Source organism: Elephantulus edwardii, unplaced genomic scaffold (assembly GCF_000299155.1).
Source record: "Elephantulus edwardii isolate Elephantulus edwardi_28Jun2011 unplaced genomic scaffold, EleEdw1.0 scaffold00132, whole genome shotgun sequence".
Taxonomy (NCBI): Eukaryota; Metazoa; Chordata; class Mammalia; order Macroscelidea; family Macroscelididae; genus Elephantulus; species Elephantulus edwardii.
Window position 1 is genome coordinate 8,660,035 of NW_006399882.1, and position 19,364 is coordinate 8,679,398.

General features: G+C 58.2%; 1 protein-coding gene across 1 annotated transcript; it reads right to left on the reverse strand.

The window, feature by feature from the left end:
- Positions 1–1,072: 1,072 nt before the first annotated feature.
- On the reverse strand, positions 1,073–19,317 carry CASKIN1 (CASK interacting protein 1). The gene is made up of 20 exons (XM_006893850.1): positions 19,224–19,317; positions 13,141–13,192; positions 12,939–13,036; positions 12,336–12,481; positions 11,921–12,016; positions 11,637–11,767; positions 11,131–11,239; positions 10,699–10,807; positions 10,516–10,610; positions 10,263–10,380; positions 7,542–7,643; positions 7,348–7,436; positions 7,186–7,270; positions 7,035–7,111; positions 5,994–6,104; positions 5,813–5,914; positions 4,538–4,676; positions 2,444–4,462; positions 1,680–2,088; positions 1,073–1,172 (listed from the first exon to the last, which is right to left on the reverse strand). The coding sequence occupies exons 1-20, from the start codon at positions 19,315–19,317 to the stop codon at positions 1,073–1,075; spliced, it is 4,281 nt and encodes a 1,426-aa protein (XP_006893912.1).
- Positions 19,318–19,364: the final 47 nt, after the last annotated feature.

Genomic DNA, 19,364 nt, shown 5'->3' on the forward strand with positions numbered 1-19,364 from the left:
CAGACCATGAGCAGAGCGGCCGTCTAAACTCGAGTGAGGGCTGGACTGGCTGCTGTACAAGGCCAGCGGGGATCCTGGGGGGCAGGAACGCACGCACACTCGCCACACACAGCCGCATGCACACCTCCACGCCCACACCTGCTCACTTGTCCACTTGCGCCCACGCACATCTTCCACCACCCCTCCCAGGACTCGGCCAAGCCCATGAGGGGAGCCTGCTCCCCGGCTCCCACAGGCTCCTGTGGGCCTAGAAGAGGACACAGCCCATCAACGAGCAAGGCACATCCTTCGAGTTCTTCAGACAGAGAAGTGAGAACAGAGAGGCAGAGACTGACAGAGCACCGACCCCTGCCCTGGTCCCAGCTCCCTGTTTGTGCTACTGGGCCAGGCCTGGCCCCTTCTAGACAGATGGAGGGACGGACGGACAGGGGGCCAGGCCGCTAACAACTTAGGTCTCGAGCTGCACTGCGGGCTCCTTTCCATCGGTAAATGGTCTTCTATAGAATCAATAATATTTTCTTTCTTTAAATATATATTTGTTAAAGTTATACCTTTGTGTTTCTCTGGGGAAGTCTGCCTTAGCTCATTCCCAATAAATTAATACTCTCCATAGTTTATATTCTGAGGGATGGGGAAGAGGGTGCAGTGGGGAGGGGTATCCCTGTGAGCTCCAGCCTTGGTCCCCTGCCCCTTGTGCTGAGCTACAGCAGCTGGCCGAGACCCTCAGTCGGCAGTTCTGTGCTGAGCAGAGGCCTGTGCACTGCCACGGAGAGGACTGGGCTCTGGCAGTGCCTCCACCCCTCATCTGGGCAGGCCCAGAGCCCTAGTATGTATTGCACGGGGAGCAGCAGGCAGGGCCATGCACCACAGAGTGGACAGAGCCCTTGGAGCCCAGCCAGGCGCCCCAGGCAGAGGGCAGGATTTGTGCTTGTTCAGGGGCTGGGGATAGGCCCGTCCCCGACTCGGCCCGCCGTCGCCCGGCCCAGTAGCCTGTCCTGAGGTAAAGGTCAGTGTGCGGGGTGGGGGTGGGGCAAAGCCTGGTTGGTGGGGGCGATCCCCACCTGGGCGCCCGTTACTCCAGCATGGCATCGAGCTGGTCAGCCAGGTCATCAAACATGCTGCCGATGTCATCTAAGATGCTGCCAGTACTCTTCTCCTCAGCTGCTGAGGGTCTGGGGGCAGCGGGACAGGCATGAGTGGGCAAGGCCAGTCCCATCTCTGTCATGCAGTGGCTGGCCACGCCCAGCCTGATAAGCTCCAAAGGATAAGTGCAAGTCTCCCGTCCCCCCCACCCCCGCCAAGGCCAACTTTTGGGTGTAACTAAGCATGACCCAAGGACCACCACATCATGCATTCTTTGCTCTCTTGAGCCTGTGGTTTGACCTAGGCCCGTTCCCTCGTGCATGACCAAACCCAATTGGGCACCGAGCTTAATCTTAGGGTATAGGTCATGCCCCCTACAGAAGACCCTGCCCCGTCCTGATTCCTTCCCACAGCCCACACTAGCCACACCCCCTTGTACCCGCTACTCACAAGCTCAAGCAAAGCCAACCCCAATGACGGAGGAGACCCCCATGGCCTCGCCCTCCTAAGCACAGGCGCACCCATGCGGGGCTCCCTCCTGTCAGGCCCCGCCCTGGCTTCCCTAGGGCCTGCTCCCTCCACGACACCCTGCCTACCGCTGGCTCTGGCCGTCCTCCTGCCGAATCTTCTCCTCCACCGCCTGCAGCGCGGCGGCCAGGCATGCACTGGTCTCCTCCAGCTTCTGCCTGGCGCTGTCCCCGGGGGAGGCTCCGTCGGGTGCGGCTGAAACCCCGATGGCCGAGGCCGCAGCGGCAGCGCGCGGTGGCTTGGCGGGCACGTGCAGTGCGGGTGTACCGGGGGACGAGGGCCTGGGGCCAACCGGAGGCGGCGTGCCCGCTGGCTTAGCAAAGGTGGTGGATGGCTGGCGCGCCGGTGAGGGTGCAGGCGACGGACTGGCGCTGCCCGACGGTAACCCCGCTGCGACCTTGACCGGCTTGGGCGCGGTGGGAGGCGGTGGAGGCTTGGGCGACACAGGTGGCGGCGTCCCATGGGCACGTTTCACCTCTGTGGAAAGGACGACGCTGGAACCAGGTGGGGCCCCAGACCTGGGTCCATCGCTACAATGTCCCGCCACCCGCTCTCCCGGGCCACCAGGTGGCGTGCTCCCATGGCCAATGCAGGGTCACCCTGGCTGCAGCGCTGGGGATCTAGGCTAAACCCGGCCCAGGGCAGCCTATTGCCAGCTCCCCTCCACGTGGGAATGTCATAGTCCTCCCTGGCCATCTCGCACCTGCCCTCCCTCCACAGGTGCTATTCATGGGGTTTGTGCAGACCTACGCCCATTTGCTCCAGCTTTGGGATGGAGACGCTCCCCTAGCTGGGGCAGACAGGGTCCTGCTTCCTGCTCCTCACACCTTACCTGGGCTGCCTGGGCCTGGGAAGGGAACCTTCTTGGACACTGGCGTTGGCGAGCCCTGCATCTTGCACACAGGCTGGGCCAGGACAGGTTTGGGCGACACTGGAGGCTTGGCCGGCTTCCGTGCTTCATCAGGCAAGGGTAGCGGAGGCAGGTGTGCCAGGTCAGCCGGTGGTGGTTCGGCTGGCGGGGGTGGTGGTGGCAGCTCAGGGGGCGTGGCCTGCTCAGAAACTGGCCTGCGGCGGAGCGTACCAGTCCCAGTCCCATTTTGATATACAGACAGTGGCGGCGGAGGTGGTTCGAGCCCCACTTCCCGCTCCTTGGCCTTGGGCCTACGCTTCACTGTGTCAGACTCGGTCAGGATGAATTTGACATTCTCCTGCTGGCTCTGCTTCGCTCGGATGCGCCTCTTGAGAGTGGCACTGGCTTCCACCCTGGCCAGGGGTGGGCCCTCGCTGATGCCATCGCCCTTGGTAGGGCCTCGGGGCCGCTGCCTAGCTGCTCCATCCTCGGCAAAGGGGCTGTGCTGTTCTACAGGAACCACTGGCTCCCCAGAACCCCGGCGGGCAGTGGCCAGAAGTCCAGTCACTGGCCCACTGAGTGTGCGACGCCGGTTCACCACTTCTCCATCAGGCCCAATGGCCTCCTTGTGCTTCACGGAGGCCAGCACCGTGGCCACTCGCCCTGGCTCTGGGCTAGCAGGGTGAGGTATTGGGTGACCTTCGGGGGGTCTTCGGGCAGCCCGGCCCCCACCCCCGATGGATGACAGCTCAAGCATGGCAGCAATGCTCTTTACACTGCCTGCACTGCCCGTGTCCACGCTGCTGGCCAGATCACTGGCCCTCCGGCGCTGAGGCCGCACCGCTAGCCCACCATCCTCGGGGCCTGGCTCCTCAGTCTCGGTTTCCAGCCCTGGCTCATCAGCTAGGTTGGCGCTGGCCATGGCAGAACTGGAGCGCTTGGGTGGGGGTGGCGGGGGGCCTTTTTTGCGGGGCCTCACAGCAAAAGACTGGCTGCGGTTGACGTTCTTGTCAGCGCCTGCTGGCGCCCTCACAGAGTGGCTGCGGCCCACCCGCCGCTGGACGGTGGCATAGGGCCCTGCTGCCGCAGGCACCAGCAGCTCATCGCGCTCTGGCTCACTGTCTGATGCAGCGTAGCGGTTCAGGCTGTGGGCACGTTTCTTGGGCCGCCCTGGCTCGGTGTCACCTTCAGGGGGCAGGCACAGCCTGGGCACAGGCCCTGGAGCCCCAGGGGCTGTTTCTCCCTCCACAGGCTGGGGCAGCACATAGGCGAAGCCCCGGTGGGTGGGTGACTGGGGCAGTGAACGTGGGGACATGGGCCGCTCTGCCGGAGGCAGCAGCTGTGGCGTGGGCTTCACTTTGGCTGTGGCCGGGGCAGGCCCATGAGGAGGCCCTAAAGCCTGGGGGGAGCTTGGCCGGGCTTTTGTGGGTGTCTGTGGGGGTGTGAAGTGGCTGGCACTGGGTGGAAGGATCTGCCGTGGCTTCCCAGGCACGGGGGGCACACTGGCCCGCTTGACACTGTGGCCGTGGCGACTGGGCCGGGCCTCCTTGGGTGGTGTGCTGGGGGCGGGCCCCTCATCCAGCAAGTACTCCTGGCTCCGCGACATGGGGCTGCCTGGCCCCAGGGGCCCATCACCCAGCAGCTCCTGGGAGCTGCTCAGGTGCCGTGCCCGCCCTCCAAGGCTGGGCTCCTGCCGCAGGCTGCCCCTCGGGGTGGGTGGCAGCTGGTTGTACGGCTTCTCGGTGGCTGCGGCTGTGCCCTCTGCAGGACCTGTCAGGGCTGCCTGCAGCTCCCCACTGAGCTCACTATCCTGGAAAGTGGTCATCTTTGGAGACTGGCACTCGGAGGGCATAGATTCAGGCAGGGGTGGAGATTCGATGGCCACCACCTCCAGCGACTGGGGTGCTTTCCTGCGCAGTGGACCTCCCTCGTACTTGGCATACTCCGCCTTCTGCAACTCTGCCAATTTCCTCACAGCCAGCATCAGTTTCTTCTGATGTCCTGTGCAGGGATTGGGGTAGTCAGGCTGGGCATTGGGAGGTCAGTGACAAAAGGGGGCAGGGGGCAGACCCTCACCCAGCTTGGTGATGCCAATCTCCTGTAGGTCTTCCCAGGTGATGTCAGTGATGAAGTCGATGTTCTCATAGCCATTGTCCACCAGTACTTTGTAGTACTGAGCCAGGCCAATCATGGACAGCCACACGGCCAGGTTAGCCTGGGGGCAGGGAACATAGAGGGCAGCCAGAGCTGGTGCCCACACCCTGCCTGCCAGCTCCCAGCTGTGCTTGGGAGGGGCACTGAGCCAACCAGCACAGACAAACAGACGGACAAACAGTCTACGTCTGGACCGGCTCTTCTGGGCCCGTGTGAACATAGGCAGACATATACGCAGGGCATTTCCCCTCCTCAGACACCTGCCCCCAGGAGAGGGGGAAGGAACCCAAGGACAGCTGCCCATGTAAACTCACTCACAGGTCATGGACGCAGACACACGCCATCACCACATCAATACATATGCATGCATACACACTGCACATGTGCACACGCACGGCATGCTCAGTCACATACAGGCACGGACTCCCACATTTGTTCATACCCCACTTGTATCTCTCCTGCTCACACACAGCCATCTGCTTTGGTCACACACACCTCTAGTCATCTCACACATTCATGATGAATGTCACCCTAGAAACACCACTCGGGCCCCAAATGGAGTCCACGCTCCCACGGTACCCCATTCACACACCAACACACCAGCACATGGCACACTCATCAGCCCTGAGGATGCAGTGACATGTGCAGACTGAGGGGTCCTTATGAGGTTGAGGTGACTCTCAAGCTACTAATGGGGGAGGGGCAGGACAGGCTGTGGTTGCAGACCCACCAGACAGCAGCCTGAGAGAGGCAGCCTGAGAGAGGCAGCCTAGAGCTGAGATGAGCCAGGGCCACCCGCTCCCAGCCCGACCCCAGTCCCCACATCTGTAGACATTCCTAGAACTGTGACCACCTCCTGACATGCACACACATCAGTGTGTACCCACTGCAGCCCTGCTCACACGTGAGCCATGCCAGTGTGAAACCTGGACCAGCCAGTGATGTGCAGTGACTACAAGGGCAGGAGGAGCTGGCTGAGCTGGTGGGGTATGAATGGGGATGTGGAGGTGAGGAGGGGGGAATTCTGGCTCCATGCCTACAATGCTGTCACACCAGCCTATGACAGATGGACAGACAGACAAGAGGATGTACAGGGAGGTTACTGCTACCAGGGCCATCCTCTGCCCTTCTCTCCTGAGCCAGAGACTGTCTGTCTGTCTATCTGTCTGCCTGGGCCCTGGGTGATGGGGGCCTTACAGGTTTGTGCTCAGGCAGCCAGTCAGGAAGGCTCAGGCCACTGATCTCTGCTGTGATCTTCTTCCGGTGGCCTGGCTTGGTGACGCCAATGGCCGTGAGGTCCTGGGCAAGGAGAGGCCTGTTAGCAGGAGGCTGGGGACCTGTTCTGGGGAGGCAGCAGTAGCTGGCTGAGGTGACTCACCTCAGGGGTCATGCGGCTAATGGTGGGCAGGTCATAACCTGCGCTGATGAAGTTGGGTGCATAGAGCTGCAGCTGGAACGTGGCCAGCCACTGGCTGACCGCCTCGGCACTCTGTAAGACACAATGGCACCCGCTGCAGGCCTTACCTGCCCACCAGGTATATGCCCTGCCTCAAGCCACCTCCTCTGCCACGTGGCCGGGCTGGCCTCTGCCGTCCCTCTCCACCAGGCTCCAGTCAGCTCTCTTGGCGCCGCTGTCCTTGGGCATCGTTGGGCCTCATGGCCATCCTCTGTCACCACTTGGATGCTCCAACTGTTGTCCATGTCACAGGCCCCCGATCATCCCCTGTCCCTGCACCAAGGATGCCCAGCGGCTCCTGGAAGGATGCTGCCACCATCTCAGGGGAGACAAGCAGTGTGGCCTTGGCTGAGGGCATGCTGGGGAGGGGCCTTGGTGTGAAACAAGGCTCTTCCCCCACATAGTCCCCATAGTCAAGAGCCTTGGGGCTTGGGTATGAAGCTGGTTTCTATCTTCAGGGCCAGGGGTCTTGGGGTGTGGGATGTGGGTCTGTGTCCAGGCTTTGCTGGGTAGGGTATGGCTGGCTCCACAGGGCAAGGGGTCCCTCACCTCCTCCATACCCAGGACAACTCAGTCAACAATTCACCACCAATGCCCAGATACCCACATACATACAACCTACTTTCCCCTGGCACACCCCTCCTATCACCTCACACACCTTCCACACATTTGTGCCTGGTCCACAGTCACCCTGCTCTCCACACATGCAGGCACCTCAGGGCCATTCCAGCTTCCTTGACTCTCACACTTCCTCCACGTGTCCTTGCACATCCCTCATACACACACTGGCTCACGCATGCACAACAGACATTTATACATGCGTGCGTGTGCACACACAACACACACAGACGGACAGACAGACAGAGCACAGGTCTGGCCCATCAAGGCACCATGAGAGTGGCCAGCTTCGGCCTGAACCCCTGCCCGCCCACGCCCACCTGTGAGCCGAGCCTCACCCAGTACCTTGCCCTCCGATGCCAGCTCCTGCTTCCGGGGCTGCTGTTCCACGGGCCCCACGGGAGGCTGGGCACGGGCAGCACCTACAGACCAGAGTGGTGGTTGGGCAGGAACTGCTCAGCGGCCCACCAGGCCAGCAGCCACAGTGGTCTCTTACCTGCAGGACCTTCCTGAGGCTTGATGGGGCTGTCCCCGGGGCTGGACTCAGACACAGACTTCTGAGAAAGTACGGTCGCCAGGAGCTAGAAGCCAGAGAGGTCACCCATCTGTGCCGTTCAAGGCTCAGCCACCCTGGTGACCACCCCCACACCTTGCCTACCTTGACCCCTTCAGAGCCCGCATGCAGGGCATGGCCACTGCTGCCCCGGCCACCAGCTGCGCCGCTCAGGCTGCCACTGCGGTCACTACCTACCAGCATGAGGGATTGTCAGGCTTCAATACTCCTGGCCCCTGCCAGGCCCCCAGTTAGCGCCCACAGGAGGACAGTGCCCAGCCCTCGGGGCCCCAGCCTACCTGCAAAAGGCTTCCTCAGCACCCAGATCTCCTCTGGAGGCGCAGAGGGCCCCGACGGGCCACCTCCCGGGGGTGGGCTTGGCTCCGGGCCAGCTCGGGGACCTGCCAGCCCAGCACAGGCTCCCTGAGGCCCGGCCAGGGAGGCACAGGGGCCAGTACATACACTCTGGGTCAGCCATGCAGTGGACAGACACACAGACAAAAAGAGAGACATATACACAGACAGACATACAGAGATACACATGCAGACACAGGGAAACATACAAAGAGATACACACAGACAGACAGATACACCCAGGTATGTATACAGGTAGACATTTACACTCAGATACACATAGATATACACAGACACATACTCTCACATCAACACAGGAACAGACATACAGATACAGAGACAAAGATATACCCACGTGTGTGTATATATGTGTGTATATATATATATATATATACACACACACACATAGAGGTATACCTTCTCACATATACACACCAAGAGACTACAAAGACATGAACACATTCACTCATACACAGACACATACAGACTAAGGCATATAGATAGAGATAGATAGATAGATAGATAGATAGATAGATAGATAGATAGATAGATAGATAGATAGAGATAAAGAGATATAGACACACACACATACTATGGATTACTTTTATATAGTCCTTCTCACCACTTAAAAAAAGAAAAACGTACACACCCCTAAAACCCCCACTAATGCTGGTGACAGAGCCCAGAGAAGTTGCACTGCTAACTCAGAGAGCACATCTCTGGTGGTTCGAATTCATTTTTCGCTCATGGGCAAAAAAATGAGCACTCTCCTCCCGTGTGATTTACAGCCTCCAAAAGCCCAGTGGACAGTCAGCTGGGAGAGGGTTCTGACTCAAACGCAGTCTCATAACTGCCACATGAGTGGGAGGGACTATGCAGATGACATGCATGTAGCCCAGTGGGAAAGGGACAGGGCAGTCTGGTAATACTGTATTTTATTGTACATATCACCCTGGTGGGGGTGGGACTATGCAAATAAGGTGTATGGAACCATACTGAAGGGACTGGTATGTTCTGACATCCTGTTAGGCTTAAAATGAGCCATCCCTGGGGCAGATGGGGTGGGGAGACCACTGCTACCAAGAAGAACTAGAGGACCCAGGGTCCCCACACTGAGAAACTTCTAGACAAGAGAGCATTGTAATACCAGTGAGGGAGAGAGATGAAGAGAAACAGGCAGAGAAAAGGCAGCAGACCAACAAGCAGGCACGGTGGGCACTGTGGGCAGAGAGCTCACAGGAGAGTGGGCGCCTCCAACCACTTACTGTACCACCTATTCCTGCAGCCAAGAGGGGCAGAAGGGCCAAGAGTACAGAGAGAAGCAGGCCTGTTGGCACAGCTTGGGAAGATAGTGTCTCTAACTCATTCCTGATCCTGGAGCCTTCCCTTCCCTAACAAACCCCATAATCGTGAGCATGATCAGAGTTCCCTGTGGCCTCTGCAGTGGACTCCTGAGCCCAGCAGAGGGATGTCAGGTATCAGCAAAGTTTAGAAAATGGACAGCTGTCTGACTTGCCTGCCAGGAATCAGTTGTGGTCTGAGCTGTTGATTCTCCTTCCTATTGTGAAGGGAGAAGAGGTCAACGGCCCTGCCATGTTGTTTTCACACACACACGTGAACACATGCACACACACAGAGACAGATAACGAGGCAAACCTCATTATACTGCACTTTGCAGTTAATGCATTTTCACAAGCTGACGATGGTCTGTAACAGCACAGCATCAGGCAAGTCCACAGGGACCATTTTTTTTCTCATTCATTCTCTGTTGCACATTTTCTTCCCTCGCCATCATGGAGAATATTTTTTAACACATGTGCTGTGTGTCTCTGTGTATCTTTACAGTCATTCTCCCAACATTTCCAGTGTTCTCATAATGTTATTATTGCACACTGGTGGCCTAGTGGCAAGGAGTTGAGCTGCCAATCCAAAGGCAAGCAGTTCAAATTCACCAGCTGCTCTGAAGGAGACAGATGGGCAATCTTTCGTGCAATTTACAGCCTCTGAAAACCTGGTAGAGATTCAGCCATGAGTCAGTTCTGACTCAATGGCAATGAGGTTCTTTTGAGACTATATTTAATAAACTACCAAACAAAAAAATGAAAGCCATTGCTGTTAAGTGATTCTGACTTGCAGTGGCCCTGTAAGACACAGCAAAATGCCCCTTAGGGGTCCAAGGCTGTACCTCTTTGAGGGGGTGGATTGCTTCACCTATCTTCCAGGGAATAGATAGTGGATTCAAACCACCAACCTTGAGGTGAGTAGCCAATGCCACCAGGGTTCCTTTAATAGACTGAAGTATAGTAAATATAACTTTTCTACACACCAGGAAACAAAAAGATTTATGTGATTCATTTGACTGCAATATTCACTTGACTGCGGGAGTCTGCAGCATCTCTGAGGTCTGCCCGAACACAGAGACACATGTACAGAGACACACACACACACACACATACACACATACACACTGAAAGACACCACACACAAATTATACACCCAAAGATACACACCGGCACTCACGTACATGCGCAGAAACATTCTCACATACTCAGACACACAGAGAGTCACATGAACAGATACACACACAAATACCTCACACATGCACCCTTGCTTCCCTCTGGCCCTGACGCCCCTACTCTATCCCGCTGGGGCCAGGTGACACTTGCCAGCTCTCTTGACAATGGCCTCGCCCAAGGAGGATGGGAAGTAGCCGACGCGATCATTGCCTGTCCGGTTGTCATGGACACAGCCCTTCCACCGGCCATCAGGATGCTGTTCCAGGACCTGGTCACACAGGGTGCTTGGCTCAGGGACGCTCTCCAAGTCCAGGGGTAGCCTGTTCCTCCATTGCACTCTGCACACTGCCCACCGCCCTCCTGGGGGCATAATGAGCCAGCAGACCCCTTCTTGGCCCCTCACCGTGATGATGTCCCCAGCCTTCACGTTCAGGCTGGTGAGGTCATAGTTGTTGCAGTAATCCTTGGTCGCCCGGACCTGCAGAGCCGCTGAGGCCTCTGGGAACATGGGAAGCCAAGTACAGTCCTGCAGTCTGGCTGGTAGACCCAGACCACTGCGCAGCCCCCAGGTCTGCCCCCAGCCCACCTCGGAGCAGCTGCTTGATCTCTTTGCTGGCTTGTGATGTGGTAAATTGGTGCACTATGTCCAGTGCCGTCTGGCTGTAGGTATTCCGTACCTGGGCATTGATGCCACTCTGTGGGGACAGGACATCTGTCAGTGCTCCCACTCATGCTGCCCTCTGCCTCACCTCACCTCAGCCCCCATCTGGCTTTTACCTCTCACCTGGCCTCACTTTACCTCCCATTCCCCAGCACCCCTAGCCTCAGTCTCCAAGGCCCTAACCCTAGACACCTAGGTCTCCTATGTCCCCACCTGTGCCTAACACCCACACCACCCCAGCCTCAGTCCCCAGAGCACTGCCTAGCCCTACATCCACTCTCATGACCTCAGCCAGCCTTCCTCAACCCCTGGTCCTACCACTGCCCACCCCAGTCCCTCCACCCTCATCCCCCTCACGTCAAGCAGCAGCCGGACGACTTCGGTCTTCCCGCAGAGCGCGGCCTCATGTAGCGCAGTGCCAGACTTGGTCTGCCGGTTGATATCAATGCCAGCCTGAAGGAGGAGTCTGGGAAAGACAGGAGGGTGGGCACGGCCTTGCAGCAGGAGCCTCAGCCCCCAGTCAGGCCTGACACTGACCTGCACCTGCTGGAGGCCCAACCCAGCTAACACCCAGAGCTGTGGCCTGATCCTAGCTTTGACTAGCCCATAACACTCACTTTGTGGATGGTGAGACTGAGACTCAGAGGGCTCAAGATGCCTTCTGTGAGGTCACATGGTCTGGCTGTCCTGCTATGGACACCACTCCTCGGCCAGTTTCTGGGCAGCAGCCTGTCCCAGCCCTGCTCCCTCACACACTACCTAGGTATCTGGGAGCTAACCTCATCTCACTGCCCCCAGTTGCCCTGCCTCTTCCCTCCCAGCCCTGTTCCTTGCCCTGGCCCCTCCCTAGCCCCCACCTGTACCTGATTATGTCAATGTGGCCGTTCTTGGCCGCCAGGTGCAGGGGGCTGGTGCCGTTGGGGTCGGTGGCATCCCCTGGCCGGGGTTCTAGCAGCGCGGCACACATATTGCTATTAAGCAGCAGCTGGACCACCTGGGAGGAGGAGGCAAGGAGCTGCCTGATGTGGAGTAGGGGTCTCAGAGGTCTGCCCTACCCCTACCCTAGACAAGAAGGACAGAGCAGGTATGGTAGGGGAGGGGTGAAAAAACAACCAGTTCCACTCACTCAACTCCCGGGGACACTTACCCCCACACGGCCAAACTCACAGGCCAGGTCCAGGGGTGTCTTCCCCGAGTTATCCACAATGCAGGGGTTCGACTGGTGTTGAAGCAGCATCTCAGACTGTGAGGTAGGGTCACCACACCCTTCAGGCCACCTGGTCTGGGCTGCCCACCAGGCCAACCGGCCTTTCCACCCATATCTCAGCCCTCACCATGTCATAGTGGCCATGCTGGGTCTCCAGCTCCCCCAGGCCATAACTCCCTGCCCACCCATATCACTCCCCTCATCCCATCACAGTGGCCATGCTGGGTTCCCAGGTCTCCTAGGCCATGCCACCCTGCCCACCCACGTCACTACTCTCACCCCATCAAAGTGGCCATGCTGGGTCCCCAGATCCCCCAGGCCATGCCACCCTGCCCACCCATGTCACGGCCCTCACCACATCATAGTGGCCATGCTGAGCTGCCAGGTGCAGAGGGATGTGGCCCTCATCGGAGGGGACATTGACTGCCGAGCCCGCCTTCAGCACCAGCTTCATGGGCTCCTTCCGGCCCTGCCAGGCTGCATAGTGTAGTGGCCGCATGCCTGCGGGTGGTGGGAGCTGACCTGACCCCTGAGCCCCGTCCTGATCACAGGACACTGAGCTCATGAGAACCTGCCCTGCCCTCTGACCTAGACAGAGCCCCTGGGCTGCTGCCACCGTCAAGGGGCAGCCCAGGGTCCCAGGGGCCCTCAGTCGACCTGGACCTGGACCCTGGAATTCAGATTATCCAGGCCTTGAGGCTGCCACCCCAACACTGATCCCTAAATTCCACACCACCAGTAATTAGGAGAACTTACCCCTGATTTTAATCCCTAAATACCAAACCACCCAATACTTTGAGGGGACCCCCTCAGCCAGAGACCTTAGAGACTCCACTTCTAACCCCTGCTACTACCTGTCCAGGTCTTGGAGAACCCATCGTTGGACCTAGGCAACGCTGGTCCTTCCCCTTTCATTGTCCCACCTCCTTCCCATCCAGCCCCCCCTTCCAGGTCATACCTTTGTTGTCCTTGATATCTACAGCGGCCTGGGCCTCCAGCAGCAAGGAGATCAGTTCAGTGTTGCCATTCAGGGCGGCGTGGTGCAGGGCTGAGAAGCTGGGGCGGATGGTGAACACGGACATGTATGGAAGGGAGCTGGTATCACTGGCCCCCGAGAGCCCAGTTATCATGCCAGGACAGGGCCCCCGGCTAAAACTCACCCATCTGGGTCCTGGAAGTTGACATTGATCTTCTTAGTGGAGCCCAGGAGCTCTGGGGGTGGAAGAGGGACAAGGTGACAGGATGCTCTGACCACCCCTTGCAGGATCCCAGTCTGAGACAGTGTAGAGCTGGGAGGGCTGCTGTGCCCAGTGTCAGAGCCCACATTCAATCAATCATTTACTTACTCCCACATTCACTCATTCCTACACTCACTCCCATAATCAGGCATTCATTTCTACATGGACTCACTCACTCATGCTCACATATCTGCCCTGTCCTCCGCTCCAGCTACTAGCTCTGTGGCCCTATCTTTCCCATTGCCCTGTGAGGTCAGGGGGATTATGGTAATATGTCTCCAGCTGACCCCTCACCCACCCATGGGGTGCTGGTGGAACTGGAACACTCTGGTGAGGTGGAGGGAGACCAGTAGTCCAATCCATGTCTCAGAAGGACCCAGATGGGGCTGGGGTGGTCAGAGGAGACTGGGACACCAGAGATGGGGCATCTCAGCTGGGCGATATGGCATTCTACAGGGAAGTTTCCTGGGTCCAATCCAGCACATACTACCTAGACTAGGAGGGTCTCAAGGCCCTGGGGAATGCAAGGCAGAAAGAGGTGAGGCAGGGTGTCCTCATGGGGTCATGTGCAGCCCATCTGAAGCCAGAGGGGTCCCATACCCTTCCTCTGTGCCTCCTATAGGCCTCTACCTGCCTGAACCCCATCAGATGTCTGCCAAAAGTGGGGAGCCCCATATCCCCCAGTCATGGACTCCAGGCCAGCCGGACTCAATCCAAGCCCCTGCCTGTCCGGCCCTTGGTTACATAACCCATTTGTAGGTCAGACACTCTGTGAGGGAGGGGGCTGGTGGGACAGAAGCCCCTTTGTCCACTCAAGACAGGGCTAGGGAAAGGCCTGAGGGCAGAGAGAGGCAACAGGGAGCCACAGAGAACTCAGAAGCTCCAGATCCCTGGCACCCCTGGACACACAGATGGGTACCCCCACAACCCATGACCCCAGTGAAGCCAGATAGGCTTGCGTTCGAATCCCAGCTGTACTCTTCAGTGCACCTGGCCTGGGCCACCGGCCTCCCTCCTCTCTAAGCTTGAAGACTTGGGCCTGGGTCAGTGAGGGGGGCTGGCGGAGGCAGCCTCACCGACGAGCGAGCATGCATTAGCAGACAAGAGGCGCAGGGTCTGGCAGGAAATCAGGACCCAGTAATTGGCAACTACTAATATTAGCAGTACAGGAATCCCACCCCCACCCTCGGGAGCAAGCAAGGGGTTTCTCCTGCAGAAACAGAGGGACGCTTCCAAGGAAAGAGGCATTCCCAGACTCCCCTGCGTCCTCCCCCACCCCCCTACCACACCCCTCCCAAGAGGCTCAGACACCTTGGCTCCATCACCCTCCCCTGGCAGGCCATTTGCCAAGCCCTGGAGCCAGCCTGTTCTGCTTCTATCTTCTCCATCAGTAAAACTGGTTGGCTCTGCTCTCAAGATCACTCAGAACGCAACCTCTTCTCATCTCTGCCACCACCCTGGTCCTCTCCTCCCACCGCCATCCCTGCACTTGTCCAGCACCCATCTGCCCATCCTCCACACCCACTGCACTTGGGGGACGCTGATGAAACATGCATTAAGACTTCTTTTTGACCATGATGTCCATCACCCCTGTTCCAGTAATGTGGGTCATCTCATGTCCCTCCAACATGCTAGCCATGTTTGCCACTGGGCCTCTGCACATGCTCTGTGTGCACACTGTTGCGAGCACCCCCAGTAAGCCTTCTCACCCTTCAGGTCTTTGCTCAACTGCCCCTTCTTTGTGATACCCTTTGGTCTCCTTATCTAAAACAGGAACTTCATTCTGTGCTGTTTCTGTTCTTTCTTCACCATCACTTGCCCCATCTAGCATTAGCTTCCTCTACCTTCCTCAAGCTCATAGATTTAGGGCTTGTGATCAGAGAGTGTTGGTCCCTGGAGAAGGAGATTGTGCTTGGGAAAGTCGAAGGTGAATGAAAAAGAAGAGCCTCAGCAAGACGGACTGACATGGGCTGTAACAGGGGACTCAGGCAGAGCAGATTGTGAGGGTGGTCCGGGACTGGGTGAAGCTTCCTTCTGCTGAAGCTGCAAGTGGGTCCTTGTGAGTTGGGAGTGGACTTGACTTCACCAAACATCAACAGCAACAGTATCTTGGTAACTGTCCACCTCTGTCACTAAACAAATAGCCCCCAGAGTGTAATGTGTACTGGGTTGCTACCCTGATTTAGAACTCCTAAACATAAGGCCGACAGTTCTAATCCATCAGCCGCTCCTGGGGGGAAAGGTGGGCATTTTCCTGCTGCAAAGATCTATAGCCTGGAAACCTGATGGAGGATCGTCATGGGTCAGAACAGACTCGATGGCACTGGGACTGGTTTTTGCTCCCATCACTAAACTAGCAGCCACATGAGGGCAAGAGCTTTGACCTGGTTAGCTGTGTCCTCTGTGCCTTGTAAGAAATGCCCAGTCAATTGTCAGCAACTGTGTGCCAGGTGCCACATTCTGCCTGGCTGTGGGGTCTGCTTCAGGGGCATGCACCTGATAGGGTGCCCATAGTCAGTATCCTGAAATTCTTAGTCATTTCTGAGCCAGACGTCTCAGGTCTGCTTGGGCCCTGACCTCCCTGGCCTTCCAGTCCCAACTGTGGTCACTGTGCTGGTTCAGGCTCGATGCAGATACCCCTTCTCCTGGATGCTCTGCTGACCTGAATGATCTTCTGACCCCCATGCATCTTAGTTCAAATGTGGCCAGTTCTCACTGCCCCCCGCAACACTTCCCAGGATGCTCTGACCCCCATCTCTCCCTCTCTGTCTCTCACACTCACACACATACATACACACACTCCCTCATAAGCACATACTCACAAAGCCAGGCCCATCTTCCCACCTGGCCACACTCACACACTTCCCAGCCAGGGGTTCTATCTGTGACCACCCCCCATATGGGGACAGGGACAGGCCCCTTGCTAAGGCCATGTCATCCCTCTATCCCTGCCCATGGTTTCATCAGAAAGAAAAGTTGTAATTGGAGGGAGAGAAGCTGGAAGGCCGGGGTGCCCCAGGCAGGCCCCCAGTGGCAGCAGAGAGAAGTTGAGTAGAGGACAGCTGGAGGGCACTGGGGAGGAGAGGAGAGACTGAGCTAGAGGTCCCACAGGCACCGCTCATGCGAGCTCCCTCCTTCCCACAAGGTCCGTAAGGCTGAGACTATTCTGGATCACTACCAGCTTGATGGTGATGGCACAGGGGTTAAGCACTTGGACGCTGCTTGAAAGGTACATGATTCGATGCTCCCAGTTGCCCTACTGAAGAATGGTGTGGTAGTCTGTCCCCTCCTGGTGCAGGGCTACCGTGTCCCAACAGGCACTAGGAGTTGGAATGCACTCGGCAGCTGCAGGTTTGGGGTTTTGAGTTTTGATGTTTAAATGAAGAAAGCCTGGTGCCACACTAGTTAAGCACTCAGCTGATGACCAAGAAGTCAGCGGTTCATACCCATCAGCTGCTCCAAACCACAATGAGCAGGCAGTCTGTAAAGAAAACTGCCTGGGAAGTCCATGGGCAGCTCGACTCCATCCTACAGCGTGGGGATGAGTCTAAATTCACTAAGTGGTAGTGGGGTTACCAGCTCAGCCAGCTTGGGCCCACCAGCCACAGGACCCACCACTCCTTTTGCACTCCACGCTGCAGAGGTCCTGGGAGTCCAGAATCTCTCCCTCGCCTTACATGCCATCCTCCCAGTCACAGGTCACACCTACAGTGCTCCAACTGTCCCCTTCCGTTATGAAGCCCTTGCTTCCTGGGTTCTAGGTCTTACCTCCACACAACTTAACCTCGTGGTTTCCAGCAGAGCAAGAACCCTCACCCTTCAGAGTAGGAGGGACCTCTACCTCCTTTTGCTCCTCCCAGGCAAGAAGCTTAGGGTGAGTGCTCAAAGGAAGAAATCAAGAAGGGTGACAGCAACCTCAACCAGTATATTCAGTGCATTCTTCTGGGGTGTCTCGCCTGAGCCTAGGAATAGGGAATTTGGGCCAGTGGGCAAGCAGGGGTCTGTCCCCAGCAGAGGGCTAGTCACCCCTCTCTAAATCAGGTCTCCTCCCCAAGGACACCCAAAGCTTCCCTGTCACCCTTCCAGGTGGATGGCAAGGCCTGAGGTCACCAAGGACGGTGATAGGGGTGGGGAAGGAATGTGGCAGGTAGGGGCAAAGGAGCCCAACTCTAGGCATTTTGGTGACACCCTTGAAGCTGGGGGAGGCCTGGAGGATGCTGTCAGCCTCCCCGCACCCTGAGGCCATAACTCGAGCTGTACTTTGTTGAATCAAAACACATCTTACTCCAGAACAGGCCAGTGTTGCCATGGCAACCTTGTGAATTCATGGAGGGATTTTGCTGTCTGATTCCTGATACCCGCCCCTGTGAGTCAGAGAGTACAGCTCCGGGGGGCCAGGGCAGGTGGCTAGCTTGCCTCAGGGGCCAGAGTGAGCAGGGGTACAGGTGGAGGGACAGGTAGAGATGACCCAGGTGGAGAATCAAAGAGCTATAGCTCACCTCAACCAGGATCTCTCAGTGTGTTGGAGTGGAAGAGAGGGGGGAATCCCCAAAACAGGCCACTACATCTTGGTCCCACCTGACCCAGGATTGCTGAGGGACCAACCAGCTCCATGCCTGCTGAACGAATATCAGGTCTGCACCTCATGTAAGGAGCTCTGGTGGTGGAGTGCCTTATGTGCTGGGCTGTTAACGGAGAAGTGGGCAGTTCATGTTCACCAGCCATTCATCAAAAGAAAGATGAGCCATCTCCTCCAGTAAGGGCTGACAAGCCAGTGAAGGGTCACCATGAGAATCAACTGACTCCAGGCAGTGGATATGGGTTTAGACTTGTTACCCTCCTCCACGGAATCCCTCCACCCGTGGCAGGAACTTAAAGATCACAAACTATCCCATCCAACAGATGAGGAAACTAAGGGTGGAGAGCTCAAGATGTTGTGCCTGAGACTTTGTGGCCACTAGGTGGGAGTCTTACCTTGTCTTTACCTCTCAATCCCTTCACCTACTTTGGTGGCCAGAGGCTACTTCTGTAGGGACCCTCTTCTTGGGCAAGGCAGGGCCAGTCTGGGAGACTCAGTGTGTTGCTTTGGCCAGAGCAGGCTAGACTGGTACTACCTGGAGGCTCCCCCTGGGTCTTAAGGACCTCTCTCCTGGACTTAGCCAAAGCAGTCTCAGTTTGCAGCATCACCCCCCGCCCCCCAACTGGAGACCAGGGAGGGGCCGTAGGGTGGGGAGGGGAGGGGCCCTTTGGCCCCATGTGCGCTCTGCAGGGCCCTGCCCACCGCACAGGTGCCCTGACACAGTGACACTACCATACGTGCGCAGCCGCACACGCGCCGTCCACACGCCCATCCATCCATCTCGGCCCCCGGAGAGCTTGAGGCTGAGCTGGGATGAGCGCCGGGATCAGGGCGCCAAGCTCCTGGTCCTTCCCTGGGGGCGCCTGCGGTGCACGCTCGATCGCGACGCTGGCCAGGGGTTTCCCCTCCCCCTTGCGGCCCCCCCTCCCGGCAGGGACGTCGCAGCGGCCGGGGCTGCTGAGCCTGCTCGCGCGCACGGTGGGCGCAACCCTCACCTCATAGCAGCCCCTGACTGCAAGCCAGCCTGCCCGCACTGGGCGACCTTGGCCTCGGCCTCCCCAGCGTCAAATGGCCCCCTGGCCCGCCAAGCCTCGGCGGCCACACCCCCAGCGTGGTCCTGCCCCCACCTTCCTGCAAAGCGTGTTATTAAAACCAGGCAGAAGGGGCCTGCAGAGGCTGTCACCCCAAGTCGCCCCTCGCCACAAGGGGTCCCGCCCGGTCTCCAGGGTGGGGGCTCTGCCTCTCCCTTTTAAAGTCTCTGGCAGAGCCCTCCCACTGCCAGCCTGCAGCCCGGGGAGGGAGGGGGCGGCGGAGGGAAGGGGTAAATGCCACCCGAGGCCCCTGGGCCAGACTGGCTCTGGGCGCCGCCCTCCCTCGGACTGCGCCCCGCCCGCCCAGGTTCCCGCGCCCCGCGCCCCACACTCACTGGCTTTGCCGGGCCGCGGCCTCTGCAGCAGGCGCTGCGCGGTGCCCACGTCCTCCGCCTTCACCGCCTGCACCAGCTCCTGCTCCTTCCCCATGGCGCGGCTGGGCCGCAGCGACGCGGCTGGCGGAGCGCTCGGCGCGG